This window comes from Dromiciops gliroides, chromosome 1, assembly GCF_019393635.1.
Source record: "Dromiciops gliroides isolate mDroGli1 chromosome 1, mDroGli1.pri, whole genome shotgun sequence".
Lineage (NCBI taxonomy): Eukaryota > Metazoa > Chordata > Mammalia > Microbiotheria > Microbiotheriidae > Dromiciops > Dromiciops gliroides.
The window spans coordinates 230,563,929-230,588,489 of NC_057861.1; the positions used below are offsets into that span (position 1 = coordinate 230,563,929).

The 24,561-nt window shown below is 40.3% G+C and overlaps 1 protein-coding gene across 11 annotated transcripts in view; it reads left to right on the forward strand.

Moving 5' to 3' along the window:
• DLGAP1 (DLG associated protein 1) overlaps positions 1-24,561 on the forward strand; it is a 1,198,325-nt gene that overhangs the window by 948,146 nt on the left and 225,618 nt on the right. For all 11 annotated transcript variants that reach the window (XM_043967216.1, XM_043967207.1, XM_043967191.1 and 8 more), the window contains one exon: positions 5,497-5,737. In XM_043967216.1, the coding sequence (XP_043823151.1) occupies positions 5,497-5,737 (241 nt within the window). The remainder of the gene's footprint in view (positions 1-5,496; positions 5,738-24,561) is intronic.

Genomic DNA, 24,561 nt, shown 5'->3' on the forward strand with positions numbered 1-24,561 from the left:
TCTCCTTCTAAGCTATAGCAAACTGTCATTATAATATGGGGGCAATTTATAAATGTATTTTGTTTTTGTTTTCTATTTGCAATAAAATATTAATGCCATTTAAATATTTTAGTGCATACAACATAATGGGCAGACACACAATCTAAAGCTGTCAAAAATAGAGCTCTAAACCTAGTTGGTGTACCTGCAAAATATATCAGCAATTTTAGGAAATTTTACTCAGAAAACATTTATGCATTTATATGGCTCAACACTGACTACATTACTATATTTAGAGCATTGTTTGGTTTTTTTTTTCCCATAAAGAAAAATATACAATTTCCCCCAGGAAACATTAGCCACACCACCTACTGCTATTATTTCCTAAGCTCTTATGCCTGACCTTACCATAAGTAGTATTTTCCCCTTAGGTGACATGTTAATGAGATATCAAGGAAATGCTGGTGTTGAGATACAAGGTGTAAGATGTATCACCAAGTGATGTTGTGCCTTGACAGGCTCTGCAATTCAACCACTTAATTATTTGTGCCACAAATAAAACACAGGAACAAGTGCCTATCCTAAATGGACCCCTGATGGTAAACAATTCTCACAGTCTTATTCGCTTTTCAAACAAGCCAGTGACTTTACACGTGATTTTGTTTTCTTTCCCAGTTGTGACATGGTCATCAGTCACCGGAGGATGATTGCCTCTGTGAAAGTCCTTATGACTGAAGTTGTGCTGGGCACCCAGTAGGCACATTAATAAATAGTTGAGTTTCTAGGATGATAGAGATCCTCCCCATTCATCTACAAAATACTCCTAATTTACTACCAGCAATAATAGTATAGCATCTATCTGTGTGACCCTGGGCAAGTCACTTAACCCTCATTGCCCTCCCCTCCAAAAAAAAAAAAACTTTGGAAAACTTAAAGAATAATAAAAAATATTATTAAAAATAATAGTAGTATTATAGAATTCAATTTTATTTTATTCTACTTTCTTTGGTATACCAGTTTCCAATTCCTCATAAAAATAAAATGCTTCTGAAAATAGACTATTTAGCAAATGACCAAAACACATACATACACTCACTAACACACTATAACTTTTATCCAAACAGAAGAATTTATTTGGACTAAATATTTGGGCAGTCATCTCTGGACATGGTCCAAGATAAACTAGGCCCAGGTTTAGTGCTTTATTTTCTAGTGTTTTCTTGTCTGTCAAAAGTAAGAAATGTTGGCTTGAAATAAGGGAAAGGAATAGATGCTAATGTGGAAAAAAAAATGTTGTGTAACATCCACCATTCTCTGATTAAAAGCTGATTTTGTTTCTTCCTACAGTGTTAGTATCAGAATTTTAGAGGACATATCCTGGGAGGAAGGGAGGGAAACCTTTCTTTCATCTGCCCTGAGGCCATTATGTACTACTTGACTGGTAGTTATACCTATGCCTTCAGTTTAAGGGGGTGAGAGGAAATCACATACTGAGAAACTTTATGATTTTGTAATTACAGAGGGCACCAACCAAGGAAAGTCTAGGAAAGAAATCTGTAGGGAGCAAATGAAAGATCAGAAAACGCATTATAAGAAACTGGAGTGAGAAAGGTTTTATTCCAGAGGGTGGAAAATGTTGCAGTTAATAATATATGCCTATAGCCCCCAAACACAAGGTGAACCCCTTCCCCCAAATGGTAGTGTTATGGGGAAAATAGGTGGGGGCTTGGGGTAGGGGTTCTTAGGAATTCCTCTTTAAAGAATTATACCCTCTTGCACACAAATCCAATTAGAATAAAATAATAGTTTATTTAGGGGCTAGGAAAAGAAAACCAAGAGAGAAGTCCTTGGACTTCTCATGGGGAGAAGGCATGGCACAGAGGTATGGCTCTCTGAGATACCTTTCTCCTCAAGCAGGAGACAGGCAGATACTTTTATAGAGGACTGATGGGAGTGATCATCTGACTGTGGAAAGTTCCCTTATTGGGGGAGGACCATCTCCCACTGGTGGCGGCTGGGGGAAGTTGGGCTGCAGATCTCTCAAGCCATCTCTGTCCTCATGCCACAAAGGCAGCAGCCACACCTAATCTTATCTCCCTGAAGGGTGGGGGAGACTGGAATGAAGGGTGGTGGTCCTGGAGCTAACTCAGTCTTGATTCAGTGCCACTTATCTCTTTAGGTGTGTCTGTCCTTTGGTTTAGTCTCTCAAGGAGTAGGTTATTTGATTTACCCTAGAAAAGTTCTGAGGTACCCCAGCCCATTCAAATAAGGTACCCTGGCCCATAACAGTAGTTTGTTCCAATCAAGTGTTTCCCACATATCAAATGTGCACTGTGCTGTTTAATGTGGAACTGACATCTGAGGATTCTGAAATAGTTGGTGGAGGAAAAGAGAATAGCATCTGGGATCAGAAGATCACTGAGGGTTCAGCCTCTTTCTATGGAGAGGTTTCTAATTATGGACAAGTTCCTTCCTTTTAGGTATGAAAATGGTTACCTGCCCCCCACACACACTTTTCACAGAATCCTAGAATTTCAGAATTGGAAGGAATTTCAGCAACAATTCCAGTCCCAAACCATGCACAAAGGAATCTCCACTAAAATATGCCCAACAAGTAGTCATCCAGCATCTAGTTGAAGACCTCCAAGACTTGGGTTGATTTCCTCAGAATCAAAAAAAGTGTTCCTAAGTGTGCATTGTTTGTTGTTGTTTGTCCTTCCTTCTCCAAGAGGACCAACGACATCAGGCAGGTGACGTCTTGACTTGCAAGTGAATTGGATTTCAGTGAGGCAGAGCTCTTTCCTTCAGAGTCATGGGAGTCCGGTGACGAGACATAGGTCAGGAAGACAGGAAATAAACCCAGATCCAGTGGAAGACGTTAGCCTTTTTTTTCTTTACTTATTTATTCCATCATTTTTTTTAAAAACTGGGACAATTAACTCTTTTGTCTCACGTAGTTTCATTTGTGATTTCTTGAAATGTAGCTATGGAACTGGCTTTGATAAAACCCGTTGGGATTCAAATGGAGCTACTTGACCATGCCTTAAACCCAAATCACTCTGGCTCTCACTGATTGATCAATAATAGGTCCCAGCCCAAGCCTCACTTGGTCATTCTTTGGGTTTTCATATCTCAGAGTGTGTGTAAATAGCAATTGTTTATGTTCTGGCCAGAAACCCCAAGAGGCTTCCCTTCCCAGTTTAATTTTTTTTTTTTTTAAGTAGGCAAACTAGGCTATTTTTTGCTTCATTTCTTACCTAGCCTTAAATTATTGAATTGGTATTGCCTCAGATAAACTGAGACCTGGGAAAAACCTTAGCTTAAAAAAGCCATCTCCCATTGCATCTGGGGTCATCTTCAGTCATCTTTACTTATGTCTTGCCACTGGACTCAGATGACCCTGGAGTAAAGAGTGGGGCTGGGGGACAGCTAGATGGTGCAGTGGTTAAAGCACTGGCCCTGGATTCAGGAGTACCCGAGTTCAAATTTGGCCTCAGACACATGACACTTACTAGCTGTGTGACCCTGGGCAGGTCACTTAACCCCCGTTGCCTGCAAAAAAAAAAAAAAAGAGTGGGGCTGATAACTTTGCTCAGCTCTGCCTCACTTAAATCCAATTCATTTGCAAGTTAAGACAGCACACTCAATGGTCCTCTTCAAGAACAAAGGACAAACAACAACAACAAGTTTACATAATAAATTCAAAGGTTCAGGTCTTGTCATCTATCCTCATTCACCAAGACAGTTAAGTTGAAGATAGATGTAAATTCCTCCAGAAAATTCCACTCGAAGGTCAAGCCATCATTTTTAACTGATGTCAGAAAATATGGTGAAGTACAAAAAATATCTGGACCCATTTCAGTGTCCCACTTCTTTCACCCTCCATCCTCACTGCTACTTCAAGGAGATTATTACATTTAAAATTTTTGATTTACCATAGGGGTAACTTAATTTTCCCTTTCATGATTCTTCCTATGAAAGTTCCTATGTATACCTAGAATTTACCAAAAGCACATGGTATAGCATGTCTGTCTCTCCCTTACCTCCTTTCTCTTCTAACCTTTCCTCAATTTCTTCCTCCTCTTTTTTCTCCTTTCCCTTTTATCCCCTCTCCCTTTTTCATTTTTCCCTGCTTTCAGTTCAATATTTAAGGAATGCATAATTCCATTAGTACTCTCCCCACAGACACAGTCTACATTCCCTCTGAACCTTAGTTGACAGTCTTCGTGGGTTGATGTGGCCAAAATAGTTCATTAGTTGGTTGAACAGCTTCTCTAAATGTCATATAGAATATTTTTACTGACTGGGCTTAATTTGGGCGCTAATCTGACTGGAGGACTAATTCGGGGGACTTTTGACTAACTTGCTATCTGACTGCTGTTAATTTAATGTGGGCCGTTTATAAAGTTCCACCACACTGCTCCACTCCCAAAATTGATAAGCAAAGGATTAAGAAGCCTCTCAACTAAATAATCAAAGCAGAGTTTATTTATGATACTATTTAAAATTATGAATACAGGGAAATAAAATGTACAACCTGACTGCATTGCAGTGCATCTCTTTCCACTGCGTCTCTCTTTCCCACCTGCTGGGCCTGGAACTTTTTTTTAATACAATAAGGGCCTTAGCTGCCTCTCGCCTCAGGGTATGTTACACTTTCCCTGCTCAACTACTTTCTTCTAACTCCTCTTAATCTTCACTTTCTCCAACCTGCACCCTGTGCTGACGCTTCTGTGCTCTCCGCTGCCTCCTGGTCAGTCTGTCTGTCTGTCTGCTCCGTCAATCTGCCCTCTGCCGCCTTTGCCGCCCCTCTAATCTTGTTCGCCTCTCTTAATCTTATCTGCCAGCCTTTCCTCCTTGCTCCTAGTCCTGCGTTACTGTTCGTCTTGTCCCCCCTTCTAATCTAACTCCCAGGTCTATATATACCTTTTCTTCTCTCCACTCAAATCTCAGGGCTTCCTGCGCCCCCACAGACCAAGCTAATCTGCCAGCCAGGGCTGCAGCTGGCAGGGGGGGAGGGAGAGGTGCGCTCCAGCCTCATGTGCCTCAGCACAGGCTATGCCAGAGCCCAGCCTGGACAGGCCCAGGATCTCTCGGATAGCTCCGCTCAGGGAGGAGGGAGCTTGGGGCTTTTTCCCCCCAGCTGTCTGACCTGGCATCTTGTACAGCCCACAGGGCTTTTTGGCTCAGCTGAAGCAGAGGGGGAGGGGCACCAGCACCTCCCACACAGAAGAGACCCTGAGGGCCTAAGACTTTCTAATCTCAGCCTAAAGGTAGGGTCCCCAAATCAAAATAAATTTCCACAGTCAGTTAGCCTGGCCCTGAGACACCAGGCTCACACTCACAGCCTTTGCAGATGGTAGAACCTGCTAAAGCTGGCTTTTTGGCGGCATCAACTTGGAGGGTCTAGGGTCAGTCCCACAGCAGAAAATGGTATTGGAATAGAATTATTTAAATGGATGTCTCTGCCCTCTTATGCCTCCTACATTAAAGGAAATACTCTCTCTTCTCCTGCAGGTGAGCGAGATGGAAGTCAATGGTCAGTTTGAGTCTGTATGTGAGTCTGTATTCAGTGAACTGGAATCTCAGGCTGTGGAAGCCCTGGACCTGCCAATGCCAGGATGTTTCCGCATGAGGAGCCATAGCTACGTGAGGGCGATTGAGAAGGGCTGTTCCCAGGATGATGAATGTGTGTCCCTGAGGTCTTCATCCCCACCACGAACAACCACCACCGTGAGGACCATTCAGAGCAGCACTGGTAAGGAGCAAGGGAGCAAAGTGGGGATCAGTTTAAAGCTGGGAATGACTGATAGCCTCGAAAAGCTGGTGAGGCAAATTCATAGGACTCCAGACTAGAAGACATAACTTAGAGATGGATTGTCTGGGATGCACTTGGACAAAGTCACACTTGGACTCTCGAGTAGCCCAACACCCACTTGCACTGGTGAAATATGCTATTGGCCCAAATAACCTCAATATCTAGAATCTTCCTTTGGGATCATTTTCATTTTTTTTTTAATAATTCCTTTCCTCCAAAAGAGATGCTGGTGCCAAACATCACTCCTCAGTCTATAGTTTTGCTTCCCCCACAGTTCATCTCCCCTTCCCTCTCTGAATCCTTTCACCCTCACTGCCCACTCCTATCACACTATCAAATCTAGGGCAAAAGGATGATCAGAGAATCGTGTATGTGGGAGGTCTTTTCAAAATTCTGCAGATTCAACTCACGCCTGTTAATGGAAGTTAACAGTGCCAATTCCTCAATTCCATCTTTGGTTTAAAAAAAAAAAGAGGGTCACCCAAATGTGTGGGTATGTTTTGCTTGATTGTGCTTCTTTGTTATAATAATTGTGTTTTTTTCTAATTGTGGAGGAGGAGCAAGAGGGGCTTAAAAATAAATTCATTTAAAAATGGCCACATTAGGGGTGCTATGCTTTTGTACACCTGACCACCTGACTGTGTGTTTTCTTTTGCAAAATGTCAATGTTATTTCATTCTTTGGATATAAAAGACGTAACCATAACTCAATAGAACCAAATAGGTGGACCAGAAAAAAAAGAGCTAAGAAAATGATAACGGAATTTTGTTGCTGAGTTTTGCAGGTTTTATTTTATTATGACAGAAGGCAGATTCATTTCAGTATTATTTAATTTAAAAGCATCTGATCACATTTTTTTATCTGATCACATTTAAAGAAAAAAAAAACACCTCTCCTTTCCCACTATACTACATCCAGATGTTGACAATTAAACTGTATTTTTTATTGGTAGTTCTTAGCCACTTAGGCCATAAACGTAGCTTAACTGGTTACCATGACTCCTGAGCCCACTACAGAAATGGAGCTGTGGGTTATATGTGTACACATTGGAAGTCTGTATGTTTGTTTATGTAACACATGGGTTCCAAAAAGAAAATCTACCATGTCTTAACTAGACTTACCTTTATTATTGAATCCCTGGTAACTTAGATGGGGAGTAACATCCTACTGGAAGAACGCACCAGGAGCCGAGAGAAATAATAAATGAGCTAGAAAAGAGGCCCAGAGCCATGACATCACATTATTTGCTGTGACAATTTCATTAATTATCTCTATTAATCACTCTGTCTAGAACCTTCTGTGGGCTTGAAAAATAGTATGTTGATGAACCTAAGGAAATTATTATGCAATTACAAAACCCAGGATTAAAGATGTACTTGACAAAGCCTCAGGAGATTGGACACCAGCAGTTCCTTCATCCTGTACCAACACAAACTAAGGTGCTGGATGAGAAGGCTTCTGACAGTAGCTAGGATTAGCTGCTGCCAATGAGTTCTGCAGGATCTTGTTCTGTCTTGTAGTGTAGAAGTCAGACATTTATTTTTGACAATCCTCCTTGGCAGGAGGATTGTCAGAGGGTGAGAGCTCAACAAGCAGGCCCACTGGTCAAAAAGGATGTAACTTCTTTGTTCAGCAGAAAAAAATGTGGCCTGGACCTCCCCAGATGACTGAGTTCATTCCTAACATTGATGGGTCCAGATCTACATTTTTGCTCTCAAGGGGAATTCAGAGGCAAGAACCACAAAAGTGATTTCCAAGCAAAACAAAACTCATTTACAAAAAAAGAAAAATCAAAAATGAAACCATTCCTGGACCTATTTGTGCTCATATGTTTGTTCGTGCAGTAAATGTGGTCTTGAAGGCTTAAGAAGAATTCCTGCTATTCTGGTGTACTGTCCCATCACCTTCCCCCACAGCAATGTTCTCCCCATGTCTCTGTCCACGCCCTCCTATAAAGCTCCCATGGCATCCTCCTAAGTGCTCTCTTTTTATACTCTTTCCCTGGGACTCTCTGCATCAGTGTCTCCCTGTTTCCCTCATTTCCAGGACCAACATTCATAGCTGGGTCCAGGCATAGCCTGTATTACCTAGGGCTGATATGAAAAGTAACCATAAGGATTAAGTAGGGCCTGAAAGGAGGCTCTCTGCCCCTTCCTGTAGACCTTCGGGGTTGACTGCATCTGGAGTAGGGCACTAGGAGGTAGAAGGTGAAATCAGTTAAGAACTACAAAGGTGACTTCATCATTTGCACCCCATGATCCACCTCTTTGGCAACAAGCTGTGAGGCCAGACTTGCTTGAATCTCTGTTCTAAGCCCTGAAGCTCTAGGGAAGGCCAGAAAAGACTTGGATGCATCTGAGATGGGAAAAGAAGGCTTAGCCCATGCAAATCCTCGCTTGTACATTCACCAATGGAAGGGTGATGAAGCACAACCCTTATGGACTTGTACTTTTGATTTGGTGATTACTCTCACCCTGAACATTATCATCCTGTGTATGTATACCTTAGTCTCCTCTGTGATTTTTTTGATTTCAGGTAAAAAGGTACTAGAAAGCAAAACGTATTTAATCTAGAGATTAAGGAGCAGGCATTTACGAAGTCTAAGTAATCCAATCACAATTTGAGCTATAACACAGATGTCACTCAATTGCAGCATCTCTATTCCATGAGCCATGCAAAAAGAACCCTTTCTTATGACAGGTTCCATGCATTTCTTTTTGTGTGTGTGTGTGAGGCAATTGGGGTTAAGTGACTTGCCCAGGGTCACACAGCTAGTAAATGTCAAGGGTCTGAGGCTGGATTTGAACTCAGGTACTCCTGAATCGATGGCCGGTGCTCTATCCACTGTGCCACATAGCTGCCCCGGTCCCATGCATTTCTAAAGAATTTCCTCATGTGCATAGTCACATATATGCCTATTCATCATGAAGAAATTTGGTTGGTTGGTTGAGTTTTGTCTGTAATTCTTTAAGAGGACAAAAATGACATCACTGTGTTGGAGTCAATGTACAGTGTGTTTGACTGTTGTCAATCAGATCAATACAAGCTCAGGTGGCTGAATTGAAAACACATGCTAAACTTGGAATGACTGAGTCTTAATTATTCCACTACTCACTAGCTTTGTGACATTGGGAAAACCACTTTACTTTTCTGATCCTCAGTTTCCTCACATGTAAAAAGGGATGGTAGTACCTGCCCTACCTTCCCCATAGGATTGTTGGGAGGAAAGTACTTTCTTTGTAAACCCCAAATACTAAAGTTACTACTATCCTCCTCTCATCTAACTTGAGTCATTTCTCTTATCCATTCATTAGCTTCCTGTCTAAAGCCTCTCGCATACCATGTTCTATTTTCATCATTCTATATAGCACAGAAAATACATAAGTTGGCTTCAGGCCCTACTTATTCCCTGAAAGGAGTGCTCATCTATGAAAAGAGGGAAATGCCTTGACTCTTCCTTAAATTGGATTTTGTGGTTTTTATTTTTTTCTTTCCTCTGCATAGGTCTCAGTCTCATCAAAGTGTAGTAGGGCTTCATCCTGATTTCTCCTTTGGGCTCTGGTCCCTTCCTCCATATCCATCTGTTTCCTATTGTATATCTCATTTGTCCTCAACTACTTCTACTCTTCTTTTGTCAACCTAAAGGTCTCTTCTTCTGCCAATAGCTAAGTGTACAGCAAGAAAAACTCCCCCTTGGAGCTCTTCATGCCCCGAGTTCTTTAACCTTGATCTTTGTGGCAGTTCTCTGTTTCAATATCCTCACAAAATGTGCTTTTAAACTTTTCTCTATTGACTTATCTTTACCTCCTCCTACTAAAGAAATATAACCAACAAAAAGTATACAAGGGCAGAGAAATATTTTAATAATAGTAACAATTTGAATAACTAATATAACAATGGTGATGACGTCGATGACCATGGCGGCCAAGGGGTATGCTGGTGCCAGCTCATACTGACTCAAGAGAGCTGATTGTTAAATTTTCCGTGTGAGCATTTATACCTCAGAAATCAACAAATACTATAAATCAGGGCCTGGTTTATTGCTTTGTTGATTTCTAGACTTAAGAGAGAAGAAAATGTTAAAAAATGCAGATTTGGGGCAGCTAGGTGGCGCAGTAGATAGAGCACTGGCCCTGGAGTCAGGAGTACCTGAGTTCAAATCCAGCCTCAGACACTTAACACTTACTAGCTGTGTGACCCTGGGCAAGTCACTTAACCCCAATTGCCTCACTAAAAAAGAAAAAGAAAAAAAAATGCAGATTAAATTTTTAAATGTATCATGTACTTTTTTTTTTTTTGGAGAGCCAGTTGTCAAATGTTTACCAGCATGTCACTGATGATAGTTCACTTTTATATAGCCTCTGTTTAGCTTACAAAGTGCTTCCCTTTCAATAGCACTAAAAAAAAGGTTAGTGCAGGAAGTAGTATTTCCCATTTTATTGCTGAAAAAAATTAAGATTCAGAGAGGTAATGGCTTGACCACTTTCACTGGACTAATTAAGACAACTTCAGATTTTGTGAGTCATCATGGTACAGAGGAAAGAGTGCTAGATCTGGAGTCAGAGGACCTGAGTTTATCCCACAACTGCTTTTTACCAGTTGTGGGACCTTGGGTAAGTCACTTAACATCTCTAGGCCTCAATTTCCTCTTCTATAAAACGAGAGGGTTGGCTCAAAGTCCAGAGCTTTTTTTCACCACAAGATTACATCTCTCATGATGTAAATTCTAAATTAACCTTTTGAAGCCCTCAGCAATTATCAGGTGAATGAGAATTTAAGACCATGTCATTTAAGTCAGAGCTGAATTGGAAAATTAATTACCACTATACTTACTTTGATTTATTTGCTTTCTGACATAATGTTAACTGTATTTGATAGAATTACAGATTCTCTATAGGCCTAAAAACAGCTTTAAGCATGAGAATCCCATTCCCCAACCCATCTCTCACTTCCCCTAGCTGGCAAAGTAATTTTTTCAGAGGGTTTTGGTTGTTTTTTTATTCATTCACTTACTATGTATTGAGTGCCTAAGTAAGACATACTCTGGGTAAGGCTAGACCCTTTTATTATAATAAAGCATGTTGAGTTTGTTAAGTGTTGTCTCTATGATATCATAGTTGCTTATTAAGACAATCATTAGAAAGTGTTTAAAATAAGAGTATAATTTCTTCTGTAGAAAAAAAATGAAGAAAGCTAAAGTGGTTATCAGAATACTTTAGTGTTTCAAGGATCTGTGGTTTATCCGGTGTGGACATTTCCTCCATCAGTGCAGATTGCAATCCTTTTATGCCTCAGTCAATGAGTTAAAGAATTATTTAGGGGAGGGAGGGAGAGAATTTGGAACTCATTTTTAAATGAATGTTAAAAATTGTTTTTACATGTAATTGAGGAAAAATAAAATATTAAGTAAACCTTTTAAAAGAAAAATAAATAATTATTTTGGCTGAAAACAACAACAACTTTTTGACAAAGAGACTTTCCCAACACTTAGCTAAGCTGGTCCTCAAACAGCAGACATTCAGTCCATCACCCAGTCCATACTTGAAGTCTTTCCAGCCTGGTAGGATCTGCCAGAGATTTTATATACTGTCTGACCCATAGTAAACACTTGTTGTCCAATTTGCTGATATGACAACAACAACATAATGACAACAACAATAATGATAATTGGCATTTATATCCACTTTAAAGTTTGCAGTGCACTTTATAAATATTATCTCATTTGATCCTCATAACAATTCTGAGAGATAGATGCTATGATTATCATCCCCATTTTTACAGATGAAAAAACTGAGGTAGAAGAGATGAAGTGATTTGCCCAAAGTTACAGCACTAGTAAGTGTCTGAGGCTAGATTTGAACTTGTCTTCCTGACTCCAAATCTAATACTTTAACCACTGTGCCCCTTTATTGCCTTCTTCAAGAACTTAGGGTCCCCTCCAAGCCATAGTGAGGCAGAAAAATAAAGATGTGGGCAAAGGAATGATTCCAGTGGCTAAGGGTAGAGAAAAACCCTTTGTCTCCATTCTTTTTAAGCTTTGGTTGAAACTGGAGCATGGGGACTGACTTATATGTAGTTCTCTTAGGAAACAGCATGACAAAATGAAAAGGATATTGGTTCTGGGTCCAGAGGACAAGGATAGGGTCAGAGAGAGTCAACAAAACTATTTCTGATTAATGTTTTGAACAGGTAACTATATTAAATTTCCCCAGTTCTCTTGGAAAGCAGCATTAGATTTGGTACAATTTGCTCTTGAGTCTAACTGAGGACTACCAGCTGAAGTTCTGCTTCTCTACCTTAGGCAAGTCACTTAACCTTTCCTTCCCAAAATCATCATTTCTTCTGTCAGTGCAGATAAAGAATTATTGTGAAAAAAATAATTATTCTGGGGGGAGATGCCTTCTAAATTCAGCATGTTTCTTTCTACTTGGGAAGAAAAAAAGCATGTCTATAGTTATACATATTGACAGAGCTGTATACAAAGAGGCTACCGGATAACAGCATCCATGAGCTACTTGACTAGAGAAAGAACTTTGCCTGCAGCCCATGGGCAGGGGCCCACTGTGTACTGCCTGTGTGATGTTGGGCAAGGCATTTCCCCTCCTTGGGCCTCTGTTTCAAGCCCAGGTTACGGAAGAGGTTGGACTAGATGACATCTGAAGTTCCTTTCGGATCTGGAGCCATGATCTTCTGATCTATTCAGATTTGCTCTAATAAACAGCATTAATGGAATATGCAAATTAAGCTGAATACAGATAAAGTGTGAGAGCACTTCAAACTTTCTTCCTTCCCTAAATCCTTGTTTTCTGGCAGCTAACATAATTATCTGACGTTATTTTACCTAGGCCAAATTACTTATTATTGTATTTGTTAACCCCTTCCCCCCAAATAAACATATCTTTAGTCATAATGGGAAGGAATAGTAGAGAGACTATCTAAGAATTTCATGCCAAATGATATTTTGTACACTGTGGAAAACATTCTGTTTAATAATTATTTCCAGGGTGATGGTACTTTTAGAAGCAATATGATTTTCTAAATCATAAGTGAAGTCATTTACTGCATATTGCTTTTATCAGAGCTGCCTCTGTGATATCCTAATTGCTTATTAAGAAAATCATTCGAAAGCATTTAAAGTAAAAGTACAATTTCCCTCACTCTCCTTCCACAAATATCTACAGAAGGCAAGCAAAGAGAGGTTAGGGAAAAGGATTCTTTGCCACTCAATGAGTGTTGACAACCCATGCATGAGCACACATTTGGGCCCCGCACAGAGTCTCTTCTCTAGTCATGGATGCTGTTTACAAGTGTTCTTCCTCTGTACAGCTCTGTTAATTTGTCTAAAAGAAGACACGTTTTTTTTCTTCCCGAAAGGAAATGTCCTCTCTGTTATTCTGGCTTGCCAACACTACCTGCTCCGCAACAATGGCAGCCTAGCCATGCTTGCTTATTTATTGCTCATTCAAGCAAAAACAGTCACACAATCTATCATTTAATGACAGAGCTTGTCTATCACTCCCCATCCAAAAGCCTATTTGCAGGAGTCAGGTAGGTTTTGACTTTGATAAAAACAACTCTCCAAAAAAGAAAAAAAGCCAAGGACTTGGTTGTCATATCAACCACTATTATGTGAGATTTAGAGCACTACCAACTTGTTGAGAAAGATATTGCAGGGAAGTTCTGCCATGAGGAGAAAGCATGTGACTTGACATCCACATGTGACTTAGCGTCCAGAAGTTACCGCCTGTTAGTTGTGTCAATCAGTTCAGTGCTACCAACCAATTAACTTAGAGTTGTATGTGTGTAGATGGCCCTTCTGGGAGAAGCCCCTGAGGAAGGGCTTTCAGTTGGAGACTTTGGCAAGGGAGCAAGAGACAGACAGGATAGGGAGAGCAAGCAAATTTCATACTTGATCCATGTGTTTCTCTTTACTTACCCCTAATATACTTTATTTTTTTTGGTTTTTTGTTTTTCTGGGTTTTGCAGGCAATGGGGGTTAAGTGACTTGCCCAGGGTCACACAGCTAGTAAGTGTCAAGTGTCTGAGGCTGGATTTGAACTCAGGTACTCCTGAATCCAGAGACGGTGCTTTATCCACTTCACCACCTAGCTGCCCCTACTTATCCCTAATATACTTTAATAAATACTTAATGCCCAAAGATTGGTGCTATACTTTTTCTAATTTAAAGTGACCACTCATTAGATTTTAGACATCATAGCTAGAATTTTAGGCCCTCAGAATTACTAATAGCTTTTACTTTATACCACTTTATCCTTTCTAGAACACTTGGACATTTAAAAAAAACACACACACAAGGGGCAGCTAGGTGGCACAGTGCATAGAGCACCGGCCCTGGAGTCAGGAGTACCTGAGTTCAAATCCTGCCTCAGACACTTAACACTTACTAGCTGTGTGACCCTGGGCAAGTCACTTAACACCCATTGCCCCGCAAAAAAACAAAAACAAAAACAAAAAAACAAGAGCTCTGGGAGATAGTGAGGTCATTTCTTACTGTCTCCAATTTTCAGATGAGGAAACTGAGCCCAAGGACTTAAATGACTTGTCCTATATAATCCAGTTATCTAGTGGCAGAGAGAGAACTAGAACCATTAGAGAACTATAAGGGGTTCAAATTCAGCAGCCTGCACAACCTGGCTCGGTGAGGAAAAAACGAATGAGGTCAGTAAAAGAGTGCGTTACCCTATGAGATTTTAAAACAAATTGAAAATCCATCCCACTTATTAGTTGTTCTCTCCCTTCAAACAACTATCCAGGTCAAAAGAAAAATGCACAAATACTCTCTGGGGAATTCTCTAAAACTGTTTCTCCGTCACTCCTACAGATGGGATGGGGGGGGGAGGGAATGGATAAATGAAATCCACAAATAATTTGGAAAAGTCTATTTTAGCTTACAATTTCAACCAATCAAAAAGGATTTTGATGCAGCTTATTGGCCTCAGAGTCAGGAAGGGGCCTCAGGTTTACATCCTGTCACTGCCACAAAGTAATTTGTGACCCTGAACAAGTCATGAAACCCTTTGGTACTCTAGGCCAATCGTATAAAACTCAAATAGAAACAAAGCCAGTACACATTAAGTAAGGATCCCTGTTGACTTAGAAAACCACGTATTAACATCATGTATTTTTATTTATGTTGTTAAATATTTCCCAATTGTATTTTAATCTGTTTCAGCAGCACAAGGGAATATTGATGGCCACATCTGGCTCATAAACCTCTGCTCTAGGCAACTTTCTAATATTATGAATTACAAAGATATTGACCCCTATTCATAGAGGGAGTTCCTTATATTAATGAAACCGTAGGACCAGCCCCAGTGCCTATGTCCTATGGATTAGGGTTACAAAGATAGCCCCTTCCAGGGGGCAGCTAGGTGACACAGTGGATAAAGGACTGGCCTTGGATTCAGGAGGACCTGAGTTCAAATCCAACTTCAGACACTTGGCACTTACTAACAGTGTGATCCTGGGCAAGTCACTTACCCTTCATCGATCTGCAAAAAAAAAAAAAAAAAAAAAAAAAGACAGCCCCTTCCAAATACTTTTCTAGCATTACTAACAAGTAAGCTTGTTGTTGTCCAGTAGAGTCCAACTCTTCATGACCTCATTTGGGGTTTTCTTGGAAAAGATACTGGAGTGGTTTGCCATTTCCCCTTTCAACTCATTTTATAAATGGGGAAACTGAGGCAAATAGGGTTAAGTGACTTGTCCAGGATCACACAGCTAGTAAGTGTCTAAGGCTATATTTGAACACAGGAAGATGAATCTTCCTGACTTGAGGCCACACAGTCTATCCACTGTGCCACCAAGCTGCCCTACAAGTAAGCAGAAAATTACTAATTTGGACTTTATTTCTTTCCTCTTTCACCAATTAGCTACAGAATAGGCCTAAGGCTGATGTAAAATCACAGGTAGAAACATATCTTAAGGCACCTTAGTGTTCAACTAGTCCCCTCACTTCGCATACAGAGAGACTGAGGTTAAGTGACTTGTCCCCAGTCTCACAGCCAATTAGTGACAAAGTCAAGATTAGAATCTATAGAGAAAATTTCCCTTCACCCCCTTCTCTGCCCTTTACCTCATTTGTAAATAATTAATTATATAGTTTACAGGAATGTGTGTGTGTGTGTGTGTGTGAGTGAGTGTGTGTGTATGTGTGTGTGTGTGTGAGTAATTCCCCTTCACAGACATTTTAGGAGAAAAGTTTTGGATGCCTTCAGTCATCCTCTTCCTCCTTTAGTGCTTAACTTCCCATTAAGTATAGCATCCTGGACTGTTGGGGTCTCGGGTTCAAGCCCTACCGACAGGAGTTGAAGATAGGAGACGATTAATCATTAATACATCAGCACCACATTATTTGTGAATAACTATGTGTGTTTTATTATTGGGACAGCTCAGTATTTAAAGCAAAAAAAAAACACAAAGAAATCAAATAAAGTCTCTGCAAGAATAATTCTGAGAGAATAAGAGTAATTTTTCAACCTTTCAGCTTTGACATGTCAGAACTTGTTCTAGGCCTTAACAGAGCAAGGTTTGTACAGCTGATTCTTCGGACCCTGGGAGACCGGCCAAGCATCTTCTCTGGAATCTCTTACTGCCTCAGTGACCATGGCCCAAGTATGGGGAGGGGGAACTCAGTCAGAGGGGCAACAGAGAGCCTTCTGGGTTCTCCAATGCTGGACTAATAGGAATTGACTTCCCTGGGCTTTTCGAGGTTAAGGAGATGGACAGACAATCATCTTAAGAAGAGCAGACCAATGCTAGGATTATAAAGGAAGAATTTTGGCCCAGGCCAGTATATTGCTATTCTAGTATGCTTTTATTTGGCCTTTTGGCCTCAAAGAATGATGTGTACAGAGGAGGCTGACATGAAGCCAACAAGGACTGGACACACACACACAGAGGCTAAGAAGGACTTGGTGTCAGTTGAGGTGGGCCTGTCCCATTGTGGTTCTAATCCTTTGTTCGGCAATGGTCAGACTGCCACATGCAGTCTGGGTCATTTTTGCAGTTTCTCTTATAGGCCCTTCTCTTAACTCTCATTTCCAATCAGTTGCATTGATTGTTGCCTTACGAGGCAACTAGGTGGTGCAATGACTTAGAGAGCACCAGACCTGGACTCAGGAAACCTTGCATTTAGATCTAGCGTCAGATAGTTATAAGCTTTGTAACCCTAGGGAAGTCACTTAACCTCTGTTTGCCTGTTTCCTCAGCTGTGAAATGGGGATAATAATAACACTACCTCAGAACAATGTGAGATAATTACCAAATTAGATAATATTTGTAAAGCTCTTAGCACAATATCTGCAACATGGTAGGTACTTAATAAATTATTTTTCCCCTTCCTTCTTCTCATATATGAGCACTTCTTTCCACTCATAGGACCATCATCCTAGTTCAGGTTCTCATCACCTCCCAAAACAATCTTCCTAATGCACAGATCTGACTTTCATTCTGGCTCCAAAATTACAGTGTCTCCCTTGTAGCAGTGAGGTATCCCAGTAGACAGAATGCTAGACTTGTAGTCAGGAAGACCTAAATTCAAATCCTGTCTCAGACTCTTATTATCTATATGACCCTGAGCAGGTCACTTAGCTTCTCTCAGCCTCAGTTTCTTCATCTATAAAATGGGAGCAATAATAGTACCTACTCCACAGGGCTGTTGTGAAGATCAAATGAGAGAAAAAATATGTAAAGCATCTTGCAAACCTGAGAGAACCATTTAAATGCTTTGTTCAGTTTTGTCCAATTCTTCCTGACCCCATTTGGGGTTTTCTTGGCAAAGATGCTAGAGGGGCTTGCTATTTCCTTCTCCAGCTCATTTTACAGATGACGAAACTGAGGCAAACAGGGTTAAGGGACTTGCCCAGGGTCTGATAGCTGGTGTCTGAGGCTGTATTTAAACTCAGGAAGCTGAATCTTCCTGACTTCAGACCCAACACTCCTCTGCTGCACCACCTAGCTGCCCATATAAGTGCTACCTTTTGTTATTGTGTATCAAGATAAAGACACAAATTACTCCTCTGCCTGACATATAAGTCCATTCACTAACTGGCTTCTTTTTAGCTTTCCATCTTTATCTCCTATCACCGCCTTGTTTGCCTTTTACATATCAGACAAACTAGACAACTAGCTGTTCCTTGAACTTGACATTCCATCTCTTGTAGATTAAGAAGTCTTTCCCCAAAGTCTCTCTATGCCACATGTCTGGAATGCAGACACTTCTCATCTCTCCCATCAGAACTACTGTCTTCTTTATAGCCTTAACTTCAAATGCTACCTCCTCAACGAAGCCTTCCCTGATCACCCCCCTCCAGGTGTGCTCGTCCTTCTTTACCAATCAATCTCTATTAAGGGCTGGCTAAGAGCAGAACAGCTTTTGTGGCTGTCAGGTTAGCATTATTGGCTCACATTGAGCTTGTAGTTCAATTTTTTTAAAAAGGTCCTTTAAAAAATCTGTTGTGTAGCTTCATCTCTCCCATCTCATATTTGCACAGTTGGTTTTAAACTGTACCTATTTCTTTGTCATCTACTGATGTTTCATTAACCTAAAAGGTGTCAAGTGGGAAAATAAAGTCTAGTTTCAAGTCCCTTCTCCCTGGGCTGCCTTTTCTTGTAATCGGTTTTGCAATGATTTCTGTTTGAGATTGTGGGCAAAAATACTAAATAATTTAACTGGCAGTAGAAAAATGCAAAGGTATGAAATCATTAAACATGGCACAAAACCATATGAGTCTAGAAATAAAAGCAGCTTTTATTCATAGAATGTTTTTCATTCTCAAGGTATTCCACAGTTGTACTAATAATTGACTAATCTGTTAACCAATATTCCATCCCTTGGATGTGACAAAACAGTGCATTCTGTAAGAAAAATCAACTCTGAACCAGGTACATACTTCAGGCAAACATCTAAACTTCAGTGTGGTGCTGTCAACAAATCCATGTTAGGAATTTTTTAACCTCTTCTCAGTCTTGTACCTTTTACACAGTGTACTTTCCTGAGAATGCAGATTCTTTGAGGGACCTCTGATTTTATGTGGGTTCACAGATTGAAGCTCAAAGGCAAAGGAGAATTGTGAGTAAGCAGCTGGCTTATTTCATATGATCATCTATCTATTGGCCAAAAGTATCATAAAGTATGTCAAAAGGAGGTGGGCCAGTCATGAATCCAAAGTAAGGAATAACCAGTGGGGCAGCCCAAATACTGCAATGGGACCTGTGAATTTTAAAATGACCTAGAGGAATGTTATCAGCCTGTTGAGTAGATCTCCCCCCTATTCAACCAATTCTAGTGGCTTTTTATTGACTTTAGGATAAAACATAAGCTTCTCAGATTAGCCTTTAAAGTGTAGCACAGGGGCAGCTAGGTGGCGCAGTAGATAAAGCACCGACCCTGGATTCAGGAGTACCTGAGTTCAAATCTGGCCTCAGACACTTGACATTTACTAGCTGTGTGACCCTGAGCAAGTCACTTAACCCTCATTGCCCAGCAAAAATAAATAAATAAATAAAATAAAGTGTAGCACAGGCTGTTTGGTGACTATTCCAATGGGTGCTTGCTCTGAGGAGTCAGTCTTCCAAAACTCTTATCTCTTTAGGGTCCCGGGAGCAGGAAGTTGTCATTCTAATGACTCATAAGCCCCCATAGATAAACTATAACTATCCGTTGTTATCATTAGTCAGCCAGATTCAATTAGAAAGTGGCATTTGCCAATATTAATAGGAGTTATTCCTATTACACTATTAGTGTAATAGAAAGAACAATTGATACAAAGCATCTCCCCAGAAGTCTGTAACACACTCTTGCATCAGTACCTAACGGGTCCAAAGGAAAGTGGACTCAAGATTAAAGAGAACAGGGGCAGCTAGGTGGTGCAGTAGATAGAGCACCAGCCCTGGATTCAGGAGGACCTGAGTTCAAACCTGGCCTCAGACACTTTATACTTACTAGCTGTGTGACCCTAGGCAAGTGACTTAACCCCAATTGCCTCACCAAAAAAAAAAAAAAAGATTAAAGAGAATAAGTGGCAAAGATGTAACTCATAGCTTCTGGAATTCCTTTTATTAGAATCCTTAAGATACTTACTTCCCAGTATGGTAGTTTTCTGCTGGGTTCTTGGTAGAATTGTGAATCTATGTCCAATCTGTCCCTGGCTCCCAATGCAGACACTCCAGTCAACTGTTCCAGGGTCACTGCTAGGACACCAGTGGGAAGATAGGAAATCCTATGTACCTCAGAAATTCATTAGGTCCTTTTCCAGTGAAGGGAGTAAGGAGACAACATACTCTCCTTCAGGGGTTTTGCAAGAACACTACCTACTGGTTTGTGCTCACTCTAAACACTCAACCAGAACTGGCTTGCTATTTTAGATATGACCCCTAGGGCTGAAACAAGTTTCTTCAGCCAATCTAAGCATGCTTCCTATGCAATGCTACTCCAGTTGATTAAGAACTTTTACCAAATAGTCTCAAGTTTTTGATTCATTGATGGATTGACTGAGACATGCCTTTACCTTGTTTAGGTATCACTTACTTAAATGGAGTGAGATGATTTGGTTAATTTGCTCAATCAAGCCCCACCCTTACAAAAGCCTTACACAGAATAGCCTGACTATCTTTCTAGCCTCATTGAACATTATTCGCTCTATGTACTCTGATCCTGTCAAAGTGATGCATTCTCTCTCACACACACACATAAATACACACACACAAACACACACACACACACACACACACACACACACAAAACCGCCTATCTCTGTACTTTTCCTGGGACATTCCATATGCACTCTGCCTTGCCTCTACCTCATAGAATCCTCTTCCTTTAAAATGCAGCTCAAGCATGATCTTCATCCTGATCACCACCACCACTGTCCCTGCCACCATTGCTAATGACATCCTTCCCAAACTGTCTTATATTTAACTACTTCTTGTATAGTTGTATGTATTCACTTCATGTCACCTGCCTCAAAGGATTATTGTAACAATCAATTGAGACAATATTTTTAAAGCACTTAGCACAATGCCTGGCACATAGTAGGTGCTATATAAGTACTTATTCCCTTTCCCTTCATATTTATGCTCTTTCTGTGTGTGTATGTATATGTGGGGGGGGGGCTGAGCAAGGAGGGTTAAGTGACTTGCCCAAGGTCACACAGCTTGTAAGTGTCAAGTGTCTGAGGCCAGATTTGAACTCAGGTACTCCTGAATTCAGGGCCGGTGCTTTATCCACTGTGCCACCTAGCTGCCCAATGACTGATAATGCCTCTTAGAGCACTAACATCCATGATTCTTTATGTTAAATGTGATACTTTAATTTATCCATTTAGGTGTATTTTTTTTTTGGTGGGACAATGAGAGTTAAGTGACTTGCCCAGCGTCACACAGCTAGTAAGTGTCAAGTGTCTGAGGCTGGATTTGAACTGAGGTCCTTCCTCCTGAATCCAAGGTCAGTTCTTTATCCACTGCACCACCTAGCTGCCCCTCTGTACTGTATATATTTTTATGTGAACTTGTTATCTCCCCCATTAGAATGTAAGCTCCTTGGAAATAGGTATTGTCTCACTCTTTTAATTTATATCCTTAGCACCTTGAACAGTGCCTGACACATAACAATTTTTATTGATCGGTTAGTAAGTAATACTTATTAATTGCTTGGTTGATTGCCTGTGGAGAATCTATGGGAGAATAGGGACAAGAGTAGCCTAGATGAGAAGGCATGGATGATCTGAGATTTGCATGAATAGCTGGGATCACAGATCCACTCCAAATTCCAAGTGTTACTGAACACCTACTATATGCCTTGCCCTGTTTTAGGTCCAGAGTCCTTGCCCTCTGATAGAAAAGATGGGGCTTGAACTGAGCTCTAAAGGACGGGTAGAATTCAATCAATGTAGAAAGGAGTGGGGTGCAGGCTGGTAAAACAACATAATCAAAGGCTCAGATGTAGAAATAAACATGGAATGTGAAGGGAACAGTCAAGAATCTCATCTAACTGATGAGGACACACTCAAATAAAATATTCACAATCAGACATCTGTTTGTGACTCAGGGAAAACTGGGAATTCCCTAAAAGCCACAGATTCTTCAGACCTCATTAACATCACTGGTTTCTTGTTTTAGACTGTAATCTAGTCAATCTGAGTTGGCCTTGTTCCTAAACTAGATATCTCACTCCACATTCTTTTCCTATAAAAACATACACTAGAAATATGGGCAAAATGCTGGCCTTGAGTTGCAAAAGATTTATGAGACTTTCAGTGCTATAAAGTACAGAAAGTCATTGACTTAACACAAACTTGTTAAATAAAGACATTACTGTCAATATTTCTCTCAATTTAAGAAAGGGGGCCAATTGACCAAAAAAGCAATTCAAAATGAATCAAGGTAGAATACCAAGCTTCTGTTTAACCCCAATTGAAGACTACAACTTGCTTTTTTTTGGGGGGGGGACAATGGAGATTAAGTGACTTGCCCAGGGTCACATAGCTAGTAAGTGTCAAATGTCTGAGGTCGGATTTGAACTCAGGTCCTCCTGAATTCCAGGCCAGTGCTTTATCCACTGTGCCACCTAGCTACCCCCTACAACTTGCTTTTAAGGGGAAAAAAAGGAAATGACTGACATCTATATTTTTAACTTGGGATACTGTTTGATATTAATTAGATTCAAAAGAATCTATGTTCCTAGAAGACAGGCCTTGTCTCACTTTTGTTTCTATCCCATTTTCCTGGCACAGAGAAGGTGTCTGATATATATTTATTGAAAGGACAGGCAGATGGATGGATGGATGGATGGATGGATGAGTGAATCCAAACCACTGCTGCCATTGATGTCCTTGGTAAACCTGTTGGTCATGCAGCTGTGATATTAAATGAAGAAAAGAGATTACTGCTAAAAAAAAATCAAGAGGTAAAATGAATAATCACCAAAACAGATTCTCTTTAACATAAAAATTGTCATTTAAAAGAAAAATCAATAGAAAATGAAAAACCTAATTCCCCAAATCCTAATACAAGCTCAAATCAAATTACAAAAGATAGATTATAACTGCCTTGAAGTTTCTACCATTCTAATCTTCAGTGCTATTCTTTGGAATATTATGCTATGAACAATGGTCTAAAAATCTCTAAGTACCACTTATTCTCTGGCTTCAAGAGACTAAGAGGATGTACAATACCTTGTACAGAATAGTTACATTGAATTCCTAGAATTATTTCCATTCAGAAATGAACTAAACTATCTAGTCCAGTCTGAATGGACCAACATCCCAAACACATGGTTAGCTCTCCCACCCACATCTTAAACTTTGTTGTTGTTTAGTAGTGTCCAACTCTTTGTTCTGTCCATGGGATTTTCTTAGTAAAGATACTGGAGTGGTTTGCCATTTCCTTCTGCAGTGGAAATGGGCAAACAGAGTGAAGTGACTTGCACAAGGTCATTTAGCTGATAAATGTCTGAGACAGGATTTGAACTCATGTCTTCCTGACTTCAGGCCTGAGACTCTATCCACTGAGCCATTCAGCTGCCCCATCCTAAACCTACTACCTTCCAAAACAACTTATTCCATTTGGGTAATGACTCATTTGGAAGTCCAAATCTATACATAATAGTCAAAATGTGGTCTGACCAAAGCTGTAACCAGAGTGGGGCAACTAGGGCTTAGTCCCACAGAAGCAATATTTAAAGGATGGAAATTTTTAAATATTGGTTTAATGATTGTATATTTTTCAAAATTTGTTATAGTTACATTCAGAAGATAATTTTCAACTTTCAACAAAGAATTTATTTAGCAAGAATATTTAGCTAAAGTAGAATGGAGCTTTGACCCTGTTATTATCTTCTTCTTCTTCTGAGGGTGTTGTGGTCTACCTTTCCCCCAAAGAAGTTTTTGATGGTCTGCTGCTTTCTCTGCTTACTCATCTTGGCCGGCTATTTCTTGGCTTTTAACACTTTCTTAAAGTGTAGCATTGCTTCTAGGACACACTGTTCAAGCTACAGCGTGGCCCAGGGGATAATTGGACTTCTCAGCTTGCCTGGCCTGTGTGTAACCACCAGCTAAAGTAGAATGGTATACTTTCTTCCCACAATGGTCATACACCAGATAATTTTTTTTCTCAGTTCCAGTCACATGCTCCTTACTGTTTGTCCCCAAGTAGTGATTTCTTGGGGTGCTGGGATCTCCTACTATATTAGAGGTGATGTCTTGGGTTCTCTGTGGTGTCTAGGGTCTCTTCCTCCCCTACCTCCATAGTTTATTTGAAAGACAATTTAGTGCAGTTTGCCTTGGGGTTCCAAAATTGCTAGCTATACCTTTGTATCTGACCAGGACAAAGTGATGTGAGATAGTAACTCCCTTATTCCACACATTTATTCCATTCAGTGCAGCCCAAGATCACATTAGCATTTTAACCAAAAACAATGTCACTCTTGATTTACATTGAGCTTATAAACCACCAAAACGCCTAGTTTTTCTCCTATGAATAGCTGTCCAAACATGCCTAGCCCTTGTTATACTTGGGAAGTTGTTGTTATTGTTTTAACCCAAGTATGGGACTTTTCATTTCCCATAGTAGAATGTAAGTACCTTGAGGGAAAAGACTGTTTCATCTTTTACTTCATAATCCCAGCACATTGCTGTGAATTCAGCAAGCACTTAATAAATGATTGAATGAATCAATTATCTCTATTAAAATTAATCTTTAACTAGAGTCTACCCATTATTCTTACCTATCAAGATCACTTAAGA